General features: G+C 35.0%; 1 protein-coding gene across 1 annotated transcript in view; it reads right to left on the bottom strand.

Annotated features, from left to right (window-relative positions):
• The window catches only part of LAMA2 (laminin subunit alpha 2), a 520,519-nt gene that overhangs the window by 267,747 nt on the left and 227,740 nt on the right, over positions 1–25,032 (bottom strand). The window contains exon 12 of the mRNA XM_031456303.2: positions 22,742–22,915. Within this exon, the coding sequence (XP_031312163.2) occupies positions 22,742–22,915 (174 nt within the window). The remainder of the gene's footprint in view (positions 1–22,741; positions 22,916–25,032) is intronic.

The following is a 25,032-nucleotide window of genomic DNA, read 5'->3' on the forward strand; positions in this document are numbered from 1 at the left end:
CTCAATTAAAAAAATAAAAGTAATAAAATAAAAACGTAAAATGAACATTAAGACATTTTTAGAAATATAAATTCATCTCTTCTTTAATTTAAATGCTTTCTATATTTGGTTCACCATAATTCTCTCATTTATTTTACCCATGTCTAAGTGCCAGTTTTATAACGGCCAAGATCTTGTCATCATAATTTTTCGAAAGTACAGAATTGCAATAGGCATTTAATAAAAGTTACTGAAAATGGAAAAATCATTACTTTAACTTGCAGCCTATTGGTATTTTATATTGTGGAGATAGTTCACATATAATCACATTTTTCCCCAGAATTTTAACAACTAAATATCCTTTAGCCAGCGTTTGAGAAAGGCTTTATAATTTGTACCAGTATGTTGAATGTTTACGAAACATTTTCACACCAGATTTATACAATTCAATTGAATACAGCTAATAATGGTTGAATAGAGATGAGTAAAATACTGTTCCTTCCTTGAAGAAGTTTAAATTCAAGAGGAGGGAAAATACCATGCACAAATGAAAATTTTTAATGATAAAATAAGACATTTCAACTGGCATGTTATTACTATATTAACGATAATATGAGTTTACTTGTGTTTTTGATATATTAAGGGCTCACTGCCATGTTATCTGGGTAATAGCGAGCCTGCTCTTAATGTCATCTACAGTAATGAATTTGGGGGTATTACCAGCCTTAATCTAGTTTACTCTTTATACTTCAGTGCTTTAAGCCTTGATTCATCACTCACAGTTCCTGTATTTACATGAAACTATGTCATGATCCCTATGGCCATGAAAATTTGATGTTTCTAACATTTGAAAAAAAACAACTATGAATTCTGGTGATGTGAGCCAACAACTTTTGGCATGATGAATGTGCTGGTCTGCACACAAGTGACAATTATCTCCTCCTTTGTATATTTCTAAGAAGTAAAGAGAGAAAGACAATTCTTGACTAGGTTTACATGGAGTCTCCTGGAATACAAACTACTGATTACTGGCCCAAGTTTATTCCTCTGAAGGGACTCAGAGAAACATTTTGTGAAACATGACAAGATTTCCTTGTATCTGACCTTCAGAACTACCTCTTCAAGTTATAGAGGCTGACTGCCCCAAGCCCATAAATAGGATGCTGTCTTTGTGAATGACAGATTACATCCTGGAGTTTTCAGAAACTCTGACATTTGTGTAAACTTGCCTTCATTTTTTCTCTATGAAAAATAGTCAGAAGGGTCTCAACCAGATCTTTTAATAATCTTATTTCAAAGTAGAAAACATCTTATGTTTTAAAATATGAACCGAGGATTTCAAAGAAAGGTTTGAATTTATTCACAACTTAGTAACAGATGATCTCCATGGAAAGCACGATGGGAACATTCGCAGAATTCTTGGATAAAGTACTTTATAGCTCTCCATATTAGTGCGGTGGTCTTACTGAGGATAGTCTGTTGACATTTATTTCTCTAGTTTAATGCGAAGGCTGAATTCAACCCCATGGAGAGTAGACAATTGCCAACAAGATTGCTAAGACTGACCACATGATTTGGTACTCACGTTCATTCACATAATTAACATAGTATAACCCTAACAGATATAAACTAATTATAGAACCCAGATGTTAGGACATGTACATGAAAAGAAGTAACTTATGGGTTTAAGATTCTAAAAATATGTATTTTGTATTTAAAACATACTCTATTTCTGTGTATTTGAAGAACATATTTTCCTGCTCCAAAATCTAATTTCAAAACAAAGGCCTTAACCCATGTTTAGGTATAATATGCTTTTCCAATAATTACAATCTATTCCAAGTAGCCTCAATAACTTTAAAGTATTTTATAATTGTGTAAAAAAAATCATGCATCATGGATAGAATACTAAGAATTGCACTTTATATTACTGTTCTTTTATTATTTATTAACTTAATATTCATTGTATTAATAAAATGAAATAATAATTTCTATTAAGAATGAAAATGGGTCTCCTATATCCCTCCATGATTCAATACTGACTAGCATTTATTATAATACACACCTCTAGTGGTAATGCAGATTATTATGTAATCCCAAGAAAATGTCTTTTGTATTTCATCATTAATTAACACCTACTTGTAAGATGGCATTATTCATCACCCAGTCTAGGAAAGCAAAAGTCTCCTTATTGCAAAACTACCTCAAGGCTATTCAGATAACCATTTTTGTCTCCATCCTCATTTCAAGGAACATCATTTAATTATAGGTATTACTTAATATTTATAGAATGTATTAGGATATTATGAAATGCATGTTTTACCCTGATGGATATTCTCCAATCTTCAAGTCAACATGAAAACAAAGAAGAACAGTTTTCATAAAATGTAAGCAATAAAGTTTCTACATCTATAATGTTGTTTGTGCCATAGAATGTAGCGGTGGGATACTATAGTTGTACATTTAGAGACTCTGTCTCCATCATTTGTAAAACAGCATTTGCTTTCTGATTCATGATTTCTGTCATATATTGAACTCACTTTTGCTTTTCACAGTAGGGCACAAACAACTATTATTGTCCTCATTTCACACTGAATCAGTAGGCAGCAGTTTGTTTGTAGTCACTGATTCTATTTCTTCTATAGATACTTTTGAAAATCAAAGGGAAAAATAAGTGATAAACCTCTTGCCCCAGATTCAGTTAACTGACTGGAATCTATCATATAATTTTGGATACTGAATCAAGTCATATTTTTCTGGGAGTATCAAGGGAAAACAATGGGGTAAATAAGTATCTGGTTCCTAACATACCAAATACTTTATGTATTGTTAAATGAAATCATCATAATAATTCTATGAAGTAGCATTTACAGTCTCCATTTATAAAAAAGTGATGAAGGATATAAAGTAAAATAATTTCTCTAAGCTCTCATTGTTAGTAAATATAGGTTTATAAAACAAAATCAGGTCTATTTGACTCTATCATTTTTGCTGTTCTACCACACAGACTTGACAAATACATAATGGCCTGGGCATCCTAGCATTTTCCAGAAATGCATTATTATAGCATGGAGCAACACTAGTTAGTTCTTACTGAGGAAAAAGAAACTTATGTTCAGCAAATGGTGTTGAGAAAACTGGACAGCAGAATGTAAATCAATGAAGCTAGAACACTCCCTTACACCATACACAAAAATCAACTCAAAATGGATCAAAGACTTAAACATAAGACCAGATACAATAAACCTCCTAGAAGAAACTACAGGCAAAACATTATCTCACATACATCTCAAAAATATTCTCCTAGAACAGTCTACCAAGCAATAGAAATAAAAGCAAGAATAAACAAATGGGACTTCATGAAAATTACAAGCTTCTGCACAGCAAAGGAAACCATAAGTAAAACAAAATGACAGCCTACGGAATGGGAGAAAATTTTTGCAAATGAAACCGACAAAGGCTTGATCTCCAGAATATATAAGCAGCTCACATGATTTAATAAGAAAAAAACAAACAACCCAATCCAAAAATGGGCAGAAGACCTAAACAAGCAATTCTCCAAGGAAGAAATACAAATGATTAATAGGCACATGAAAAAATGCTCAGTATCACTAATTATCAGAGAAATGCAAATCAGAACTACGATGAGGTATCACCTCATGCCAGTCAGAATGGCCATCATTCAAAAGTCCACAAGTGACAAATGGTGGAGAGGCTGTGGAGACTAGGGAACCCTCCTACACTGCTTGTGGGAATGCAGTTTGGTGAAGCTACTGTGGAAAACAGTATGGAGATTCCTCAAAAGACTAGAATAGACTTAACCATATGACCCAGGAATCCCACTCCTGGGCGTATATCCAGAAGGAACCCTACTCCAAAATGACATCTGCACCCCAATGTTCATAGCAGCACTGTTTACAATAGCCAAGACATGGAAACAGCCTAAATGTCCATCAACAGATGACTAGATAAAGAAGTTGTGGTATATGTATACAATGGAATATCATTCAGCCATAAAAACCAACAACATAACGCCATTTGCAGCAACATGGATGCTCCTGGAGAATGTCATTCTAAGTGAAGTAATCCAGAAAGAGAAAGAAAAATACCATATGAGATTGCTCATATGCAGAATCTAAAAAAAATAAAAAAATAAAAATACAAAACAGAAACAGACTCATAGACACAGAATACAAACTTGTGGTTGCCAGGGGGATGGGGGGTGGGAAGGGACTGGGATTTCAAAATGTAGAATAGATAAACAACATTGTACTCTGTAGCACAGGGAAATATATACAGGATCTTGTGGTGGCTCACAGCAAAAGAGAATGTGACAATGAATGTATGTATGTTCATATATAACTGAAAAATTGTGCTCTACACTGGAATTTGACACAACATTGTAAAATGACTGTAACTCAATAAAAAATGTAAAAAAAATTAAATACTGTTTTCAAATTTAAAAAAAAGAAACTTATGGATATGAGGGAGTGATCTAAATCAAAAGATATTGGGTCATAACTCTTTATGAATCTACTGGGAAAAAAATTCTAATTTGAATAATCCTTGGGGGCCCTATTCAGTCTTTTAGCTTTTAGAAGATAACAGGAAAAAATCTAGATGACCTTACATTTGGCAGTGACTTTTTAGATACAATATCAAAGGCATGAAATAAAAATTAATAAGTTGGACTTTATTAAACTTAAAAATGATCTGACCTGCAAAAGACACCATCGAGAGAATGAGAACACAAGTCACTGTTTGGGAGAAAATATTTTCAAAAGACTCTCATAGATAACTTGTCTACAAGAATGTTTAAATCTCAGCAATAGGAAAATAAGCAACCCAGTTTAAAAAATGGGCAAAAATCTGAACAGACTACTCATCAAAGATTGTACACAGATAGCAAAAATAAAAACATGCAAAGATACTCAGCATCATACATCATTAGGGAATAATGAGTTAAAACAATGAGATACCACTACATACCTATAAAACACCTAATATCCACAACCTGCCAACACCAAATACTGGCAACGATGTGGAGCAACAGAAACCCTCATTCATTATTGGTGGGAATACAAAACAGCACAGCTACATTGGAAAGACACTGGCAGTTACTTATAAAACTAAATATTCTCTTCCCATAATGTGAAGGGGTTGGAAACTTAAACCCACAAAAACTCCAAGTCCACACAAAAACCTACCTGTGGATATTTGCAGCAGATTTATTCATTTTTGCCAAAACTTGGAAGCAACCAAGATGTCTTCTACTAGGTGAATGGATAAATAAACTGTGGCATAGCCAGAAAAAGGACTATTTCTCAGCACTAAAAAGCAATGAGCTAGCGAGCCATCAAAAGACGTACAGAAACTTAAAACGCGTATTACTAGATGAAAGAAACCCAACAGAAAAGACTACATCCATATGATTCTAACTAACTATGTGATATTCTGAAAGACAAAACTGTGGAGACAGTAAAGAAGAAAATGTTCTATTCCATCTTTGCCACTTCTAAAAAATATAAATTATGAAAGTAACATGTCTATTGGAAAATTTGTGCTGCCAAAGCAGTGTCACGTCTGCTCAGGGGATACAGAATGGCAGAAAGTCAGCCAGACCTAGGATATCATAGCAAACATTTCAAATGCTTTACAATGCATACACCTCTGTCACAAAGTGTTTTGGAATCTGGCAGACTAAACAGCACTAAGTCAAACATTTAAATTAAAAGCTACAGCTGACCAAATATTATTATATCTGTTTATTTTATTATCCTGAAAGCCAGCTGCTTCCTAAGTGAAAGCAAATTAAACTTACTTAACAAACTTTTTTTAAATTGGCTGGCATGAATTCTAAATTGATGTTTCAAAACAAATGTCATGATTTTAACATATCCTTACCATAAAGTAAATAACCTACTCTTTACATGTGCTGCATAGAAAAATGTAAAGAGATGTACAGGGGAAGACAGGGTATCATAACTCTAATGTCAGCATGGTCTCTGGAGAAGTTGTATATCTTTGTTTAAGTGACTAAATCTCTTACAGTCTCAGTTTCCACATTCCATTCTGGGTACTCTCAACGTGCAAAACAAATAAAGACACTTTGGTTTAAAAAGGAAAGGGACTCCCTGTCTGCTCCATCCTACCTCCTGTCCTAGCACAGGATGACCACACAGGACACAGTGTGAAAATCATGAAGCAGAATATGACTCAAATTATTTCCAGTTCTGAAAGTCTTTGTTTCTATGTAAGTATTCCAAACATCTTAACTTCCTCCTGATCCACAGAGAACAAGACTTTTACTCAAACAATGCTGCTCAGGCTCATAAAATTTGAGGGCTGGAAAAGAATTTGGCAGACTATTTAGGTCATCTGCTTGCCTCTGAATGGATGTGGCCTTAAATGATCCCAGAATTATTTTTTAAAACACTTAAAAATCCAAACAGGCACTTCTTAAGAAATCCTGAGTTCTTCTATGGTTTCAAAAAAATTTTGGGAGAATTCTACCTATGTTTCCTCATCTTCATCTTCTACAGAAACAGAAATAATTACTATTCACACAGAGCATCTATTTATTCACTCAACAGGGGATTATTAAGCTTCTAAGCAATATTAAGCCACGACTAGGTCCCAGAAGTACAAAAGTGAACAGAATCCAGTTGCATCAGGGAACTTACAGTTTAGGGAGAAACACTGCTGTATACTGAGTGGTGGGAAGTCTCAGGGGAAGAGCACAAAGAAAGGCCTAACTCCGCCTGTCCTGGGAGATGGAGGGGGGAGGGGTCAGAAAAGTCTCCTATAGAAGTCAATGCTTGAATTGCATTTTGAAGCATGAATACAGGGTAGTCAATCACTCAGGGAAATGGTACAAGGGACTCTCAGAAAGAAGGAAACTGTGAGATAGGAAAGTTTGAGAGGGCATGGAACACATGGGCGCTCTGATGGCTGGACCACAGAGTTTCTTCCTCAGCTACAACTCTGGAAGGGTCTCAGAGACTTCATTGTATCCTTAAGACAGCAGGTTTTTAAACAGGGGACCAAGGCAATCAAATTTGAGTTTTATAAAGATATTTATCCATCAGGTATGTAATAGAGTATTAGAATAGAAACATCGGAGGCAGAAAGAAAGTTAGACGGCTTTTTCTATAATTTAGATAAGAAATGATGTGGGCTGAACACCAGCTGTTTCACATCTTAAATCATGTTGGTTGCTTTGCTCTGACACATGCCACATTTTCCACAGCCGGGCTTATGTCTCATCATGGCGTTTGGATGTGGACAATAGTTCAGCTGGGAAACATTATTTTCTTTTCAATTGGTATCAAGTGGTCACTATGCCATGCTTTGTAGAGTTACTGTTTCATTGTTAGTAGTCAGCTGATTGCATGATTCTATTTGGTGTTAGAATCATAATAATTTAACTCTGCAAGAGACTTTCTGATTATTTTGGTCTATTTGTTTTCATAGCGTGTTTCTCCAAAACCTAGGTTTTTTGGGGGGAAACCACAGATGAGGCTATGGGATAAATGAAGACAGATCTCCTCGCCTTGTCACCCAGTATAACCAGAACTGGCCCTGTCAGTCAGTGGAACAGCACCATTCCTGTCTCCCACAGTAACCAGCACCAGCTCTGTCCCCATTTGAACTAGTTTTTTTGTTTGTTTGTTTTTTCATGTCCTACCTAAGATTTTGTTTGTAAAACAGGTTCTGGTGCTAAAATTGTAACCTTCCGCCATCTTCACCAGTGAAAAATGGAGACAATGAAGTTAAGGGTCTTGCTTGTGTTTATACTTAGCTAGTGGGAAGCAGAGTTCAAATAGTAAATCTGTTAACACTCAGGAAGAGCTGGAGTCTCTTCTAGAATCTAAAACTGCCCCTAATCCCCATGTCATATTCTGGTCTTGCCAAGTTTCCTCATTCCAGATATTAATGGGCAGTGCACTTCAGACTTCCTATTTAAAAAGAAAACAGATTCATTTTCTCTTCATATGAATATGTGTGGTTGTGTGTGTTTTTCTGTTTGTAATGAGATTGATATATAGATTTGGATTTACAGATTTTGTGGTAGCTAAGGAAATACTATATTAGGGTTCCCTTGCACAGGCTAAACTATTGCTGTTGTGTAAAAAAGTCAACCTCTGAATTCAGACTAAAGCCTGCTGCAGGATTTTTTTGTTTTTAACGCCCTGGAAAGTTTAAGTCTTGGGAATTATCTACAGATACTTGAATAATCATCAGCAATTAAAAAAATAATCATAAAAGAGTGGCTCTCAAAATGTTATAGTAAAGAATCACCTGGGGAGGTTTTTTAAAATGTAGATTTCCACACATTTCCCCTAGATCTCCTGACAGAGTGAATACAAGATAGAAGTGAGTAATGTCCATTTTCAATAAAGATTTGAGATGACTCTGATGTGGAGGGGCCTGAGTACCACAGTGGAGAGACTGTTGAAGGTCTAACTACATTTTAAAAGAATCCGTTGATTCAAATGGTTCTGCTGAACCCCTTAACCTGGCTTGTCTCTTTTAAGTGAAAATGCTGCACCATATGAGTCAGGGACACGGAATCAAACCCACAGGATCAAGCGGTCATGGGGTTCATTCCCAGTATAGTTTATACTTTCTTTAGCCTAAATATCTTCACCAGACACAAAGTTCATGTGTTTGGCACAACAAAAAGTTATTTCTTGTTCAAAACACTTACTCCATCCTTCATCCTCCAAATACCTGTTAGATAGTGAGCTACATTAAACTGCTCTGTTGTTTCCCTTGTAAAGTTTCAAAAGAATGTCTGATGGAGAGCAGAATTAAGATTAGATATTAACATAATCAAATTTTATCTCTATACTTGTTTTGAAAGAAAAGGCAAAATAAAGCGTTTTGACTTTTATTTTAAAAATCACATCTTAACTTAAAACTATTTGATATAAGAACAATGCCCCTACTTATTTTTTTTCTCCTGTGATGAGTGAAAATAAGCTTAAGGCAGTAAATGGCCTCAGGGACCTTCAGTGGCCTGCCAAGTTTTTTGCTTGTAGATTATTTCCAGTTCCTTTTCATTATAAAGGACTTACTCTGGGAACACTGGGGCTGATGATCACATCAAATCCAGCCCCGGAAGAAAATTAGAAAAAAAGGTTATTTACCCAAAGACCACCACCTCTTGACAGATTTGGGCTAAAAAAGAGATGTCCTGATAGACAGTTACTTTCTAAATCAAAATTCCCTAAAAAAATGAAATACATAGGAGCAGATTTGTCCTTTACTTTTCCCTTTCCTGCTCTCTTTCTTCCTTTCCTCTTTCTTTCTCTTTTTCTTTCTTTCCTTTCTTTCTTTTCTTCTTTCCTTTTCTCTTCCTTCCTTCTTTCTTCCTTCCTTCCTTCCTGTGTAGCCTTTCTAAAATTTCAACGGAATAATGTCTGACCTCAAAATAGGCCCATCTGGAGTTAACAATAGCTAATACTAAGTGCTTTTTATTTATCAATCAACATTGAATGCTGTGTATGTGTTAAATCATCAAAATAATTGTTGAAATGGGTATCAACATTATCTCCACTTTACACATGAGGAAACAGTGCCACACAGAGATAAGTATACTATGATCCCAGAGCTAAAGTCTTTAAGATCTACAGTTGACATAATTCCTTATTCTTGTGTTATGGCTGAGAACAAGCATAATTTCCAATCTCTATTTAAAAAAAAATTCTGCAAATAAGTTCCAAGAAAACCTGGACTGTGATTTGTCTCAACTAGCTTACTTATAGACATTATAATAGTATGCTCTTCAATACTTGATTCAAGACTCTGTGACAAATCCAAAGCTATGGCATCATAAATTCTGCCCAGTTGTCTGCAATGCAAGATCTGCCTTGAAATCAGCCAACCTTTCCCCTAAAACCCATGAGTATCCTCCCCTGGTCTTTCTTTACTTTCTGAGACACTGTTAAGACTCTGTCAAGGAGACTGGTGTTTTCCTTTAACTACACTAACTCCACAAGCTTAATTTTGCTTGGTTAATAAGTTTTATTAGGAATATAATTGGGAAGTTGACAACTGATATCTCTCTACTAGTTATTAGGAATTATAATACTGTATTTTAATACAAATATAAATTTAAAAAAACCAATCTGTTCTAATTCTCCTCAAACCAAGATATCACTATAGCTGAATAAGGGAACTGATATCAAACTTCAGTAACTACTTAAAGAATTCTTGGCATTTTCTTAAAATATAAATCCAAAAACTAAAGTGTTAATGCTTGTGTGATTCTTAAAGCAAAGATCTTTATAAAACTTCTCTACAAATAAAAAAATCACTGAGCAAGTTTCCCTAACTCACATCAAATATAAACTGTGGAACTTAACAGATTAGATTAATTAAATTAAAAAAAACTTGTCTGTATATTATGAACATCTTCAGTGTAAGAAAATATTTTTATTCTGAAATTTTACACAATCAGGAGACCAAGACAGGGCAATTTAAACATTGAAAACAACAAACAAAATCTAAACTAAAACCTAAAACAAACAAACAAACAAAAACTAAACCTAAAACAAACAAAACAAAAAAAAAAAAAAAGAGAGAGAAAGAGATAAGGAAAAAAACCAAAATAAAACGATTTATCTCAGAATGATGTAGCCTTCTTCCTGATAAAGGAAATGTCATATGGTAAATATTTCAGGTGTGAACACACAATGCACGGGGAGGTCCCGTTTCTTTGGAAATAGCTGTAAATATATTCATCTGAGTAAAACAATCAACTGTGTCTAGTCATGCATGCTCTCTGCTCTCGTGTCTGTCACCGCTGTCGATCTGAAGTCGAGAGGTAATGGCCTCATGATTCAAGGAAACTGCTGAAGTGTGTACTCAGGCTTCAGTTGAAGAGATGGGTTCATTTATCATCATAATAAGCTATTACCATGGAGAGGTCACAACTCATTGAAGAGACAGTCAGTCTAATTGGCTCAATTCTATCAGCTTTTGACGTGCCTCAAGGAGATAAGCACTCTTTCACAGGTAATTTTCAATCACCCAACAAACTATCTGTTTAATAATTCATCACATTTCCGATTAGAGTCTTATCACATAGTTCTTTTTTCCATGTGGCAAATGTCGAATTTTAACTACTTGGAATCTTAGACCCAGGTAATAGAGGCAGAACTTCAGAAAAAGTAGGGTGAGAGAGGGTCGTTTTGACTCAACTACTACTGCTGGAAGTGATGAGAAGACCTCAGGAATAGAAATGTAAGCTTTATGCTTCCCCAGCAGGCCCTGCTCATAGTAACAGAATTTCCTAAAACTATATGGAAAGATAAGAGTGCTATTGGGATCTTTGTGACTAAGTACAACAACCAATTTTTAGCTTATAGAATCAAGGCACTTAATACTTATTAAGTGGTCACATCAAAGCAATAATCTTTACAACAAAGTGTAGAATAGAAAACTAATTGCAATAGATCAAAATAAAAAATAAAGGATGTCCTACTTAAAATATCTTATTTTCCAACTCTGACAATATTATGCTCTTAAGTGGGGCAGTAGACAGTCTCTGAGGCAAACTCACCTCAAATCAAATGCTGGCTGTGACTTTAAACAGATAAGTTACCTCATAATTACAAACATATTCTTTTTCTCCACTGTTTTTTACAAAAATGGTGGTCATATATACACTATTCTGCTTCTAGATTTAATCAATCATTCCATGTTAGTATACAAAGAACTTTCCTTATTTATACCTTTCTATTGTTTGATTGTATGTATGTATCAAAATTCATTTAATCAATCTCTCCATGATAGACATTTTTGCATTTATCACAAACATTTATTAATAATAATTTTGTACTTCACAAGTTTATAGACACCTGTAGGAAAAACTCCCAGAGGAGAAATATATAACCGTATGTGCATTTGTAACTTTGGTGAAGATTTGTGAATTGGTTTTCTTGGATTGCATCTATAGTATATATTCCCACTATCAATATATAAGGATCTTTGTCTTTTTAAAGTCTCAGTAATAGTATGCTATCCATTTTGTCATTCTATTGTTTTCCTAAGATAAATGACAAATGATTTCTCAGTGTAGATGTATGAGTCAGATTACATATTGTTTCACATACTTAGGAGACATTTGTATTTCCTTTTGTATGAACTGTTTATTCATATCTGTTGCCCACTTTTTGTTGAACTGTTGATCTTTTATCAATTTCTATAACTTTTTTAGATATTAGATTAGCCTTTTGTTTGCTATAAATTAAAACAAAATGAAAATTATGGGATTTTAAAAATAAGGGTTTTTTTTATTAGTTTGCTAGGGCTTGCCATAACAAAATACCATAAACTGAGTGTCTTAAAAAACAGAAATTCATTTTCTCACAGTTATAGAGGCTACAAGTCCAAAATCAAGGTGCTGTCACCATTGGTTCCTCCTGAAAGCTATGAGAAAATAATCTGTTTTAGGCCTCTCTGCTTGGCTTGTAGATGGTCTTCATGTTCACATGATGTTCTCCCTGTAGGAGTGTCTGTCCCAAAATTTTCCCTTTTTATAAAGATACTACTCAGATTGAGTTGGGGTCCACCTTAATGAGCTCATTTTTAACTCGCCCCATTAGAGCTTCAGGGTATTGACGCTGTTTATTATGCCTATAAAATTTACTTCTCCAATCAGTTACTGCTGGGCAGAAATCTTAAATCCCTTTAAGTACCAGGTCTTTAGTGAAGCAGGAATAGTTAGATACTTGTCACGTAATGTGCTTGGAAAGACATGAAGTGATGCTCGTTAGCTTTATTTTGGTACCCTCAAGATAAAGTGCAAAACACTCTGCAGGTTTCTCAGGAAGCTCGATAACTGATTTAAAATTTTCACATTTCTGCAAAGCTGCTGTTTAAGTCACATAATCTACTTACTTGCTAAAATTAACTGTCTGATTGTCCATTTTTATTTCTAATGCTATCTTGTCCTTATCATCACTAAATGCTCTATCAGATAGCAATAATAAGCAGTGAACAAAGTGTTCTTTAACACATGTCTTTCATTGATATAAAGATTACCTCTGATATAAATTACTGCAGCATACAACTACAGAAATTCACAAGGCAGTTGGCATTTATTGAACAGCTTCCGTGCGCTAAGGGCAGTGTTGAGGGCTTTGCACAATTCTGATGAAGTGCTGGAACTCTCCATTTGCAGATAATGAAAGTAAGACTCAGCTAAATTATGGGATGTATCCAAGATTACAAAACTAATAAGGAAGCGATCCAGCATTTGAATCAGATCCGTGAAAGGCATAAGGATCAAAAAACTGAAAACAACTGCCTAGGGCCTCCCCTTGCACAAATAGCAGCTTTCAATCTCTTCTCATGAAAATGAAGAGAGGAAATAATATCTCTGCTAGTCTGCAATCAAGCTGGCAACAGGACTGGTCTCTTTTGAGGGCCATGAGAGAAGGATCTGCTCCAGGCCTCTCTCCTTGGCTTACAGACGGCCACCTTACTTCTCTCCATATCTGTGTCCCATCCTTCCCCACCATCTTGCTCTTTTCCTACTACCAACAACAATTAAACAACATATACACTAGGTGAGATTTAAAAACCCAGTATATAAAGAACACTCTGGCCATGATTGGTTCAGAAATGGCATAATACTGCCCCAATAAACTACAAAAACAGCAGCTGGCGGGTCTGATCTACTCCAAGTGGCAGAGGCCAGCACACTGGGGGTTTGTCCCACAAGGACTTGGGCTAGTAACCACGTCAGAACCAGCAATCCATTACTTGCCTATAGCTCTCCATTGTGCTGCCCGTGGAACACGGCTGTAAAGTGTTACTGAAAAGGATACTGAGAATGCAAAGTTTTACATTAAGATTTGATTGAAACTCTTTTAAATTGATGTCGATTTTGCTTTCTTTAGTTCTGGGATAAGGAATGGGGGTTGCATGGTCTTCCATTCTACAATTCCAAATAAATGCTCATACAGAGTATCCAAATTTCTATTTTAACTTTGTGTGTTTTGTTGTTCATACAATAATTATTGTGCTCAGAAGCCCTACGGCTGAAGAAGAGACCAGCCTGAGGTCCTGTGGTAGGCGGCGATCCATGAAGAAAGCATGATTATTTGCCTTCTGTGTTACTCTTAATTTCTTTTTGTAGGGACGAATTTCCATTGGCTACCGTACTCCTTTTACCAGAAGAACTCCATATTTCTACTAGTCTACCTGTGTTGGTAAAAAAAGTTTCTCAGCCTTTACTTCTCTAAGAAACTCTTTGTTTTGCCTTCATTTCTTAAAAGATATTTGGCATGAAAAAGAATTCTAGATTACTAATTTTTGTTTGTTTTTGTTGTCATTTCTACCCCTCTCCCCATACTTTAAAATATTTCTGTACTGCATTCTGGCTTATGTGATGCTTGACAAGATTCTTCTATTTCTCATATCTTTGTTCTTCTGTACATGTTGTGTCTTCTTTATCTCTGGCTGCTTTTAAGATTTTCTCTTTATTCCTACCACTGTTTTGTTTATTTGTTTGTTTTCCTTTTTAATAATTTGATTTTGATGTACCTTTTGATGGTGGGGGTATGATTTTCTTGTCAATTTGGGTCTGTTTCCATTGATTGGTTTTCCTCCTGGCTATGGTTCATATACCTCTGCTTGTTTACATGGCTGGTCATTTTTAATTCATTGCCAGACATGATGGATTTTACATTGTTGGGTGCCCGATTTTGTTGTAATTAATTAAGGAGTACCAGATTTTGTTCTGGCATGCAGTTTTGGAAAAAATCGGTTTCTTTTAAGGCTTACTTTTAAGATCTGTTAAGGTGAATCTAGAGCAGGCTGCAGTCCGGGCTAATTTAGCCCCTCTACTAGGGCAAAACTCTCCGGATACTTTACTGAAGTCCTCTCTATTATGAAGCTGTTCCCCTTTAGGTGGTGGGAAAACTCGCTATTACCAGCTCTGTGTTAGCTCCAGGAATTGCTCCTCTTACTACTTTTTGGTAGTTCTCCCACCAGTCTTAGGTAGGTAGGTAGTTTTCTCCCATCCAACTCAATACTCAGCCAGGCTGGAGGTGCCTTTTACACCTTTCCAGATATCTGGATTGATTCTCTCTCTCTCTCTAGCTCCCTCTTCTCTAATATGCTGTTCCACAATTTCCAGCTTCTTGGGCCTCCCTGAGCTCCAATCCTCCTCTTTCAGACAGTGCTGTTTGGCTTTTCCCTCAATGCACTTCACTTTGGAAACTGCACCCAGCCAACAACCTGGGCAACTGTAAGCCTCACCTCATTTGTTTCTCTTTCCTCAGGGATCACAGTCATACACTATCTGCTGTGTAGTGAAACTACTGTTTTATGTTATTTTTTTTTTTCCCTCAAGTTTTCTTGTTGCTTAAGAAAGGTTTATTCAATAACAGTCAGAAGCAAAAATTCCAAGGTAATACCTTTGAAAATTTTTTTAGTATGATTTTTGAAACTGTAGTCTTTGTTTCAACTAGAATTTATTTTTATGTATAATATGAAGTAGAGATACAGAGATAGTTTTTTTTTTCTCTTTAGATAACCAGTGGTACCAGTAGCATTTATTATATGGTCTATTCTATTATCATTGATCTGAAATATCTATTTTGTTAAAAGTCAAGAATCCATATATGCATGGGATATTTCTAGGCTATTTTTTCAGTTCCACTGATCTTTTAGAAGCTGTTTTCACACCAACAGCATTATGTCTCAATCATTATTTCTTTTTTAAAATGAGCCCTTTATATCAGATAAGATTTGATTAAAACTCCATCTCCATCTTTCTTTTAGGATTTCCTTTGATTATTTTTGGCCCTTTGTTTTTCCATATAGATTCTATCTTTGGTACTTTTATTATTTATTGTTATTATAAAGGACTTATTTTTAAAGTGTTGTTTTAACTGGTTTTTGCTGATGTAAAAATCCACAATCTACTTTTATATATTAATTTTGTATACAGTTCCTTTCTAGATTCACATATTAATAACTTATCTTCTCAGTTCACAAAGTAGATAATCATATCACCTATAAACAACAGTTTTATTCCTTGCTTTTCAATCTCTGTTATTTTTTATTTTTTTTAAATCTTACTGCGCTGTCCAAATCTTCCAGTACAATGTTAAGTAACAGTGGCCAGAGTGAAAATTGTTTGTGATCTTAAAGAATTCTTTCAATATTTTATACTAAATAAGACATACACTATTCATTTCTGTGTAGATATTCTTAACATAAAGTGGTGCTTTTCCAATCTTAGTTTAATAACTTTTTTTTAAAACATGGTGAATCATTACTTAATTTTACCTATTTCCTTTGCTGACTCTTATTGAGATAGTTGTTTTTTTCCCTCTCCTTTAATCAGTCAATATTGTCAATTACTTACACTGATTTTTTGATATTGAACGAACATTGAACTCCTATGATAAAAGCAAAGCAGCCAATTTAGTTTTACCATTTTTTTTACATTATGGATTCTGATTGTTCATGCTTTGGCTGGGATGTTTGCATCTATTTTCATGAGTGAGTTTGGACAGGGATTTCCTTTTTTATAGCTCCCTGATATCAAGCATATCAAGCCACATAAAATTACTTGAGTAGTCCCCATGACTCTGTTCTCTGGAAAGCTTGTGTAAGATTGAAATTTTTTAAGGTTTAAATATCGATTGAACTCACTTGTAAACAAAATAGACCTAGTGTTATCTTTATGAGAAGATATTTTTGGACTACTGATTCATTTGCTTTTAATGTTCATATGACTTTCAGATTTTTTTCCTTCGAGCCAGTTTTATTAATTTTCATTATTCTAGAAATTTATTTTTATAAATAAATTTATTGTGTGTAAAGTTTTCATGATTTTTCTTACTTTTTAATTTTCTGAAGTAATTTTAGTTACATCTAGATTTATACTTCTAAAACTATGTGTTGCTATAGTCACTTTTTTCTCTATTAATCTTGCTAGAGCTTGTAATCTTTATAAAAATAAGTTTTTGTTTTCGTGTCCTCTTTACTGATATTTGTTTTAGGTTTTCTTAATTTGCATTTGTATAAATTCATGTCTTTACTGGATTCTTTCTTAAGCTTTCTTTTGGCTAAGTGGCTCAAAGATCTCTATTCCAAAGCTAAGTATGCCTTATAAGAATTAATAAACATAATTAAATGAAAAAATGATTAATTAGAAAGAGCTAGAAATATCTGAATTCCAATCTTGGTTCTATCTCTTACTAGTTGGTTTATTTAGGTTTGTTAGCTGATGACTTGGTAATATATCTTAACATAGATGAAAACAGAAATTCACAAGAAAGTTGAATACTTTAGGTGACCTGCTTTGTGCAGAATATGTATAACCCTTACCTCCCTTGACATGGCCAGTAAATTCTCACCAATGTAGCCTAGATTACATTAGTTTTGTTTGCAACCATAGCACAAAATCAACTCAGACTGAAAATACTGTTAAGTGAACTCCTTACTTTTTCCAACCAAATTGTTGTTAGACTGAATATTCCCCTATTTAGTACCTGTTCAGTTGATCAACTTTAAAAACTGATCTTTGTTCCCACTGTACTTTATTATAAGGCACTGTAAACAGAATAATGCATATGAATATGAAAATGTTATTTTATATAATAATTTGCAACATTAAAATGTCTTTATAAATTTTATTAGGAAAACTATGAGGATAATACTATGAAAAGAATGGGTAAAATTGAGAGATTTTTATGTTTGACTGAGTCCTCACAGGTGGGCTAATTTTGGGTAGTAATGAGTTCCGGGCAATAAATGAGTTCTTGAGTTTTTTTGTTTGTTTATTTCTAGATAAATATGTTTCCTCATTTACCCTTAACAATTCATATGGTTATTCTTCACAACAAATCTTCTTCTGGGTACTACTTCATTACCAAATCAATTTTTAAATGATCTGATTTATGGAATAAAAATTCAATCATGGTTGATTTATCCTATTACTTTTACGGCCATGCCATTCTCCACATATATAATGCATTCTTAATTAATCTATTTAATCCAACACTTAAATTGGAGGATGTTAAGGATGAGGGAGAAGTTCTGACCTTTACTTTTGAACAATTTTGAGGAATTTGGAGCAAAGAAGTCATAAATATAAATTATGTTGCTAAAAAGAGAGTAGATCATGCTTATTAGTGAGTTTTTAACTTTTTTAACCAAGATTGAAATCATCTTTCAGTTCTAACATAAACTCTATCTCAAGAGTCATTTCTAAGGGGGAGGGTACAGCTCAAGCAGTGAGTGCAAGCTTAGCATACACAAGGCCCTGGGTTCAATCCCTGGTACCTCCTCTAGAAGTAAATAAATAAGTAAACCTAATTACCACCCCCCCCCAAAATGTATTTTTTAAAAAGTAGTCCATAATAAAAAGTTAAAAAAAAGGATCAGCTCTTTCAAAAAAGTCATTTCTGAGCAATCCAATCAAAACTATTATGTTGTTGTAGTAAAATATGTAGCGTTAATCACAAAGTATTTGTTGAGCTCCTTTTATGTGACAAGAACTATCCTGTCCTATAAATCTCAAACATCAGTCTCCTTTAAATCAATAGGTTTAATTTGGGATCTGAGAGGTAGAACTAAAAGTCAAACAAGCACAACAAAGAAATACAAGAGATTACTTTCAGAATCAGATGCTATTTCTTTAGCAGACTTATCACTTACATCTTAAGCTGAACTACAGGTATTCTTGGCAACTGCATGAAACAATTTAAAAGCTTCTCCGAGCTAGAAACAGAAAGACAGTATAATGTTGTAGAAAATAAGCATTGTTTTATAAAGACCAAATCACATGAGATTAATTTAGTAATGCTCAGAGACAAAACTGCAAACCTTAATGGTAACGCGGGAACAGTAGTCAGGCCAAAGCCAGATCCTCAGGGAACTTTACAGACGGGAAGTGAATTGCTTTTGGAAGCTGCACTATCTATTTCAGACCACTAGGGTAACCTTAAGTAAATGACTAGTTCAGCGTTCCAATAGCATTTAGTTTACTAAACCAGTAAATTATTCCAACTCTGAAATACTCAAACTGTTTCTGAATAGCTGTAGACTGATGCAAATCAGCATGACTCCCTCTAGTTCTTTTGTTCCTGCCTAGTTCCACGCTTAAACAAATGCCCTAAAACCAGGCATTAACATGTGCAAAGCATTTTGAAAATAAGACCGCTGCCTAGTAGAGTTCTATGGATGCCTCACATAATTCTCTGAATATCTAGAATGGAGTGGGGGTGGGGAATTAACACTTGATTGTGACAATTGTGCTAAATACTCACGTATGAGGGAAAAAAAAACATTTTCAAGATTGCTGTTGAGGAATTAACTCATAGTCGAGACTAACCCAGCAAGACCCTGTGGGGCCTTCCTGGGACAGACCCCTCTCCCCATGTCCTCTGCCTGCCTCTTGCCTGCAGAAAAGCTGTAGTCTCCCAGGCCCTCCTGAGTCACAAAAGCCTGGCTCAAGAATTAATGATTGAAAGGATGTGAACATGAAGTGACAAAAATAACCATCGGGTACAGGAGAACTGGTAAGAATTTAAACAGTAAATCAGCCATATGACTGTCAGAGAATCTTTAGTTCCTCCGTAAAGTACCAAGTATCTGATGCACATTTTCTGAGTTGTTTTAAAGATACTAAAACTTTCACCAAATGTAAGGAGTTGACTACTTGATGACCATGAGCACAAAGCCCCCAGACCTACTGGAGCCTGAGGACTAATAATGTTAACCCCTGTGACACCACCATGTTTGTTCACTATTAACCAGAGAATTGTGCACAAGCTGATCACACACCCTGCAACTCCCCTCCCTCACTTTGCCTTTAAACATGCTTCCCTGAAACCATTGAGGAGTTTGGGTCTTTCAAGCATGAGCTGCCCCATTTTCTTTGCTCGTCCCTGCAGTAAACCTTGCTTAGCTCCAAACTCTGACATTTTGGTTTGTTTGGCCTCACTGTGTGTTGGGCACATAAACTTGGCATTCGACAAGAAGATCATGGAAATCTTTTAAATGAATGGTATAAAAAATGTGCCGACTTTTTCTAGGCCTCATCTATTACCCACACACACAACCATATTCACTTATATATTCCTCATTACTCCGCAAAGAACTGTAGTTGATAAATATGTTTCTTAGGATAAAAAGTATTCCTTTGCTAAACTGGCTAGTGTTTCTTGAGTTTAATAACAATCAGGCAGGGCTCTATGTTAGTAAAGTGTATCCTAAGTGAGAGCAGTTTTATTATTTGGGGCTAGGTTCCCCCAAAAAAGGACGACTGGCATGTGGCAGTTTCATTATAACAGAATACGCACAACACATCTCCCTTCTGTTAGAAGTAGACTTATAACCAAGTAACTTGGAAAATGTTTTCAAATCGGTTATGTAAACATTTAGAAAAAGCTAATAGCACCTAATAAATATTTTTTCAACTTAGGAATTAACACTAAAAAAAGCAGAGGAGGGATTATGTACCTGCAGCTTCCTGGTCATGGATGCAAATGAAATTCAGTATCTAAGCAGATGTACTAGTGTTTCTGTCAGATTCTGGCAACGACTCTGATTCGAACAGCAATTACTAGTAAAGAATTTAGCCTCAACTATTTAGAAAAGTGGCTTTATTGGATTTATAAACAAGGGCCTACAATTTTCCATTTCCTTAGCAAGATATTAAATCAACCAAGCTAAGCATGTCATCATGACTATAATTTACATGATGTGACATGACAGTTAAGATGTACTGTGGTAATTTGTGAGAGCTTGCAGTATTATTGTAGTATCAAAAATTTATATGGTTCAGTTATTAAGGCGAATTGTTTCATTCATACTAAGAAATCTGACAGTAAACCACCAAGGGTTTCCACATTACATTAAAAAATGTCTTCCATATTCAAACAATTTGCACACCCCGTTACCATTATTTTGTTCACTGAATGGAAACTGAAGCACAGGCAAGCACAGCTTTTTGATGTGAAAATAATCTGTGGGGGATATGAAGTGCTTCATTGTGGGTGGTTACAAGAAGCAGTTCAGCCAGGATAAGGGAAGTTATCTTTGGGAACCAACAACCAGGAACAGGATGTCCAAATTCTTTGCTCTGATGCTATTTAATATCCCATTTGCTTGCTTTCCTTCTGTCACTTTTATTTTCAGCCAACGGAAAGAAAAAGCATATGACCAAAGAAGAAATGATGGAAAATATGGCAAAGAATAGTCTATTAAAAAAAAAAAACTATCTTTAAGTAAATTTCAACACTATAAGAAAAGTAAGACTTTTGAAACCGATCCAATTTTGACCCATGGCTCTTCTTTAAACTCCTCAGAGCAGAAAAAAAAAAAAAAAAAAAAAAAAGACAGTTTATGGGGTTTTGTTTTTTAGTTTTTTTTTTGGTTTGTTTGTTTTTTTTTTCTTGCAATTTTAAGCTGCAGACATTCAAGTTGCATGTGCTATTTTATTCTTGTCAGGGATTCAGGAAGTTCCTAAATAGAACAGGATAGAATGACTTCTTGTTATAAAGGGCTTTGAAGTGAAAATTTAATTAGTTTTATTACACCTAGAAAATTTTATGCAACATACACTGTCTCTTTAAAAATACATATTCACTGAAAACCTGTTTTATTCATTTAAACATTTTTCATAATGGCATTTAGAACCCTATGAAAGTAAGAAACAGGCCATAAATTAACATTTTTTTCAATCAGCTGAAGCCATCAGTTCCCATTCATATGGACTAGTAAGTTTCTCTATCGCAATATTCACATGCCATGCAAGAGGATCACTATTAATATATTTTTATCTGTGTAATCAATGAAGATTTCTTCAAGAGTAACACTTTACTTTTTTGGGTGAAAACTAGGCTTAAATAGAATCAATTTGCTAAGGGATGTTTCTGTGACCGTCACAATTTCTGGTGTGATTAGGGAATTTAACTGTTACCTGATGTATTAAATTCCACAGAACAAGCAGGTATTCCCATTCAGAATGACTATACCAAATTTTGTTTCCAATAAATTGTTTAACAAAATAAAACAAAAGGAAAAAAGCCACGGCAACTATTTAGATACAGTTAATCCACAACAAGGAGGGGAAAAGCACCTGCATTTCTGAAATTGCTACATTTGTTTATCTGTGTATGTTTTTATACGTGTGTGAGTGGGTTTTAAAACAAACGTGTGCTTTCAATCTGACACTTCTTTTAGGGTAATTCTCTTTCTGAGCTCCAGGAAATATGGTGTTTATATAAGCTTCATGGCAAGTATTAAATTAGTTATGTAATAAATTTCATTTCCAATTAACATCCAGACAAGGTAGGAAAAGTAGCTCTCTTGCAAATCAGTTTTGAAATGAAATAGAAACAGATGAGAAAAACTTCACTAAGTATTCCACCATAGACAACTCTAGAAAAAGTTATTACAGAAAACATACCTTTTTAATATCTATATTTCTTTTAATATCTATAATTTTTCTGCAAAAAAAAATGCCCTAGAGGCTTCACTAATTTATTTGTTCATTCAAAAATTTGACACAGAACAGCAACTATGTAGAGCTGTATGAAGTAGGGATGCCATGACCGAGGGGGCAGGGTGGAAATGTCCAATGTAATCTGACTCAGTTGCTTCCAACAATCCAAGACAGTATATACTTGATCTTACCTTCCTTTAAAGAAAGACTAAATAAAACCCACTCACCTTATTGATCAATTAAAGCAAAGTAGCAAGAAGGAACACCGTCTGGACTTACTTTGTTTCCCAGGTATGGAGCTGGCGCGCTCCAGTAGTAGTCCTGTGGCAGGGCTCCTCTGGCCTCCAGGCTGCTGAAGCTGATCTGCTGAGGTGGATCTAAGTCATCACGCTGAGGAGCCACTCGCACGCGGCCAGAAATGTCAGTCAGATACCAGCCACTCATGTCTTGTATCTTAAAGGAAACATACAATCATCCTTACTTAGGAAAACAAATCCACTTCTCTTCTCTTTCATATTCCTGAAGCGTTCATTTTCTTTTTAATTAAAAAAAGCTATTAAAGTTTAGAAAAATATGAAAGTTGTGAATATCATTAAACTTATCATAGATACTCTATTGTAGGTACTCGTTTTTTTCCTTGATGTTTCTAGGAATTTAGTTGGTACTATATAGTAACCTGTTTTTAGAATGCTTTTTGAAAAATTATGATTCCAAATACTTCTTTCTCAAAAATGGAAACTTATTCAAAATTACACATGATGTTATATAAATTATCAAACAGCTGAACTTTGAATTTTGTATTTTTTACTCCACTAGTAATTTCCTGTTGCTTATGAAAAGAATTATTTCAAAAGGTGTTACATATGTATTTATAAAGCAGAGGAAGAAAAAAAATAAGATATGAAAGGTGGCTTTTCATTCAGTGTTTCCTTCCTTTCCACGTATTTAAATTTCAACTTTGAGGCTTAAGGACATTTAAATCCACCAGCTCACAATACTGTACCTATTTCCCTCCATAAGGTCAGAAGAGTTGTAGGAACTCCTAGCCAAGATCCGTGACCCAGAAAAGGAAAGAGCCTTTAAGGAGGAATTAGGGAATACATGATGATTTGCTTTTCCATGTTTATACTCCAGCCATAGGTGGGCATACGGCTACAATTCTAATTCAAACCATCCTACCTAGTCAGGACAAAACACGGAACACTGCGGTTTGTGGTTATCAGGGACCCCCCAGATGTGTGTGAGCTGCTCAGTGTTGTGGGTGATGGGGAGCAGAAATGCAATGGTAATAATATGAGGATGACATTTTTTTAAATGTCTTCATGTAGAGATCATTTGATTCTATATCTCCCAAAGCTGTGGAATTGCTGGGACTGCCCTGGTCAAAAGGGAGACCAGGTCAAGCTTTTTGGACAGCCAGCCAACAAAACACACATTACTTTCTTTTCTTCCCTTTCCAATGTCATGCATCAGGCATTCTGAGACAGCCCAGTGAGATTCAGAGGAAGTTCATTCCAGAAGACTTACTGAAATGCAAATATCATTGGACCTAGTTTCTGAAGAACAAGGCTGGGTGCCACCTTGGCTCCTCTGCTAGCCATAAAACTTAAGCACATTAATGGGGCAATCTAGAGGGTGAGGTGAGACTCTACAAACAAAAGGAGGAAGTTAGACTAGATGTCAATTTGCTGTTGGTTCTATGAAATCTGCTCCAAAAGTAATGCCTATGATCAAGTATGTACAGATTGAAATTTAGATATGAGAGTATAATCAGAAACTACTCATAATATTTCAACAGGACAGACTGGGAGTTCGAAATTTGTAGAGACTGACAGGTATATACAGAATAGATAAACAAGATTACACTGTATAGCACAGGGAAATATACACAAGATCTTGTAGTAGCTCATGGTGAAAAAGAATGTGACAATGAATGTATGTATGCTCATGTGTAACTGAAAATGTGTGCTCTACACTGGAAATTGACACAACATTGTAAACTGAGTATAACTCAACAAAAAAAATTAAACCATAGGAAAAAAAAGAAAAAAGAAACTACTCATAATATTCCAGACTTGACTTAAAGGCAGTACAGGCAGCAAAAAATATTTCATAGCTGTATTAAGGATTAATTAGCTGATTAAAATTGAAAGGCAGGAGCAGTGTTTGGAAGACAGTTTACTAAAATAGTGATCTTTGTAATACACAACTTTGATCATATCATTCCTCTGCTAAAATCCTTCAATGACTCTCCAAGGATAAGGACCCAACTTCTTAGCAAACTCAACCCTATATGGTATAGTGTCTCATTCCCTCTTTAGGTTTCTCTTTCTTCAGCCTGTTTCCTGCCACCCTGTACCCTTAAGTGCTGTCAAGCAAGCTATTCGAAATTCCCCAAAGGTCTCATTCTCCTCTCTTACCTCTTCTATAAAGGAGACAAACTACCATCTGTGAAGGGTTGAAAAGGCAGAGGGAGTGTGACGGGCAGTAGAGGAAGGAAGGTAAACAACATGTTTATGTTTATTTTAGAGGAGGAAAACACCAGTAACTACTAAACAGGTCATAATTTA

The sequence above is a fragment of the Camelus dromedarius genome, chromosome 6 (genome assembly GCF_036321535.1).
Source record: "Camelus dromedarius isolate mCamDro1 chromosome 6, mCamDro1.pat, whole genome shotgun sequence".
Classification (NCBI taxonomy): Eukaryota; Metazoa; Chordata; class Mammalia; order Artiodactyla; family Camelidae; genus Camelus; species Camelus dromedarius.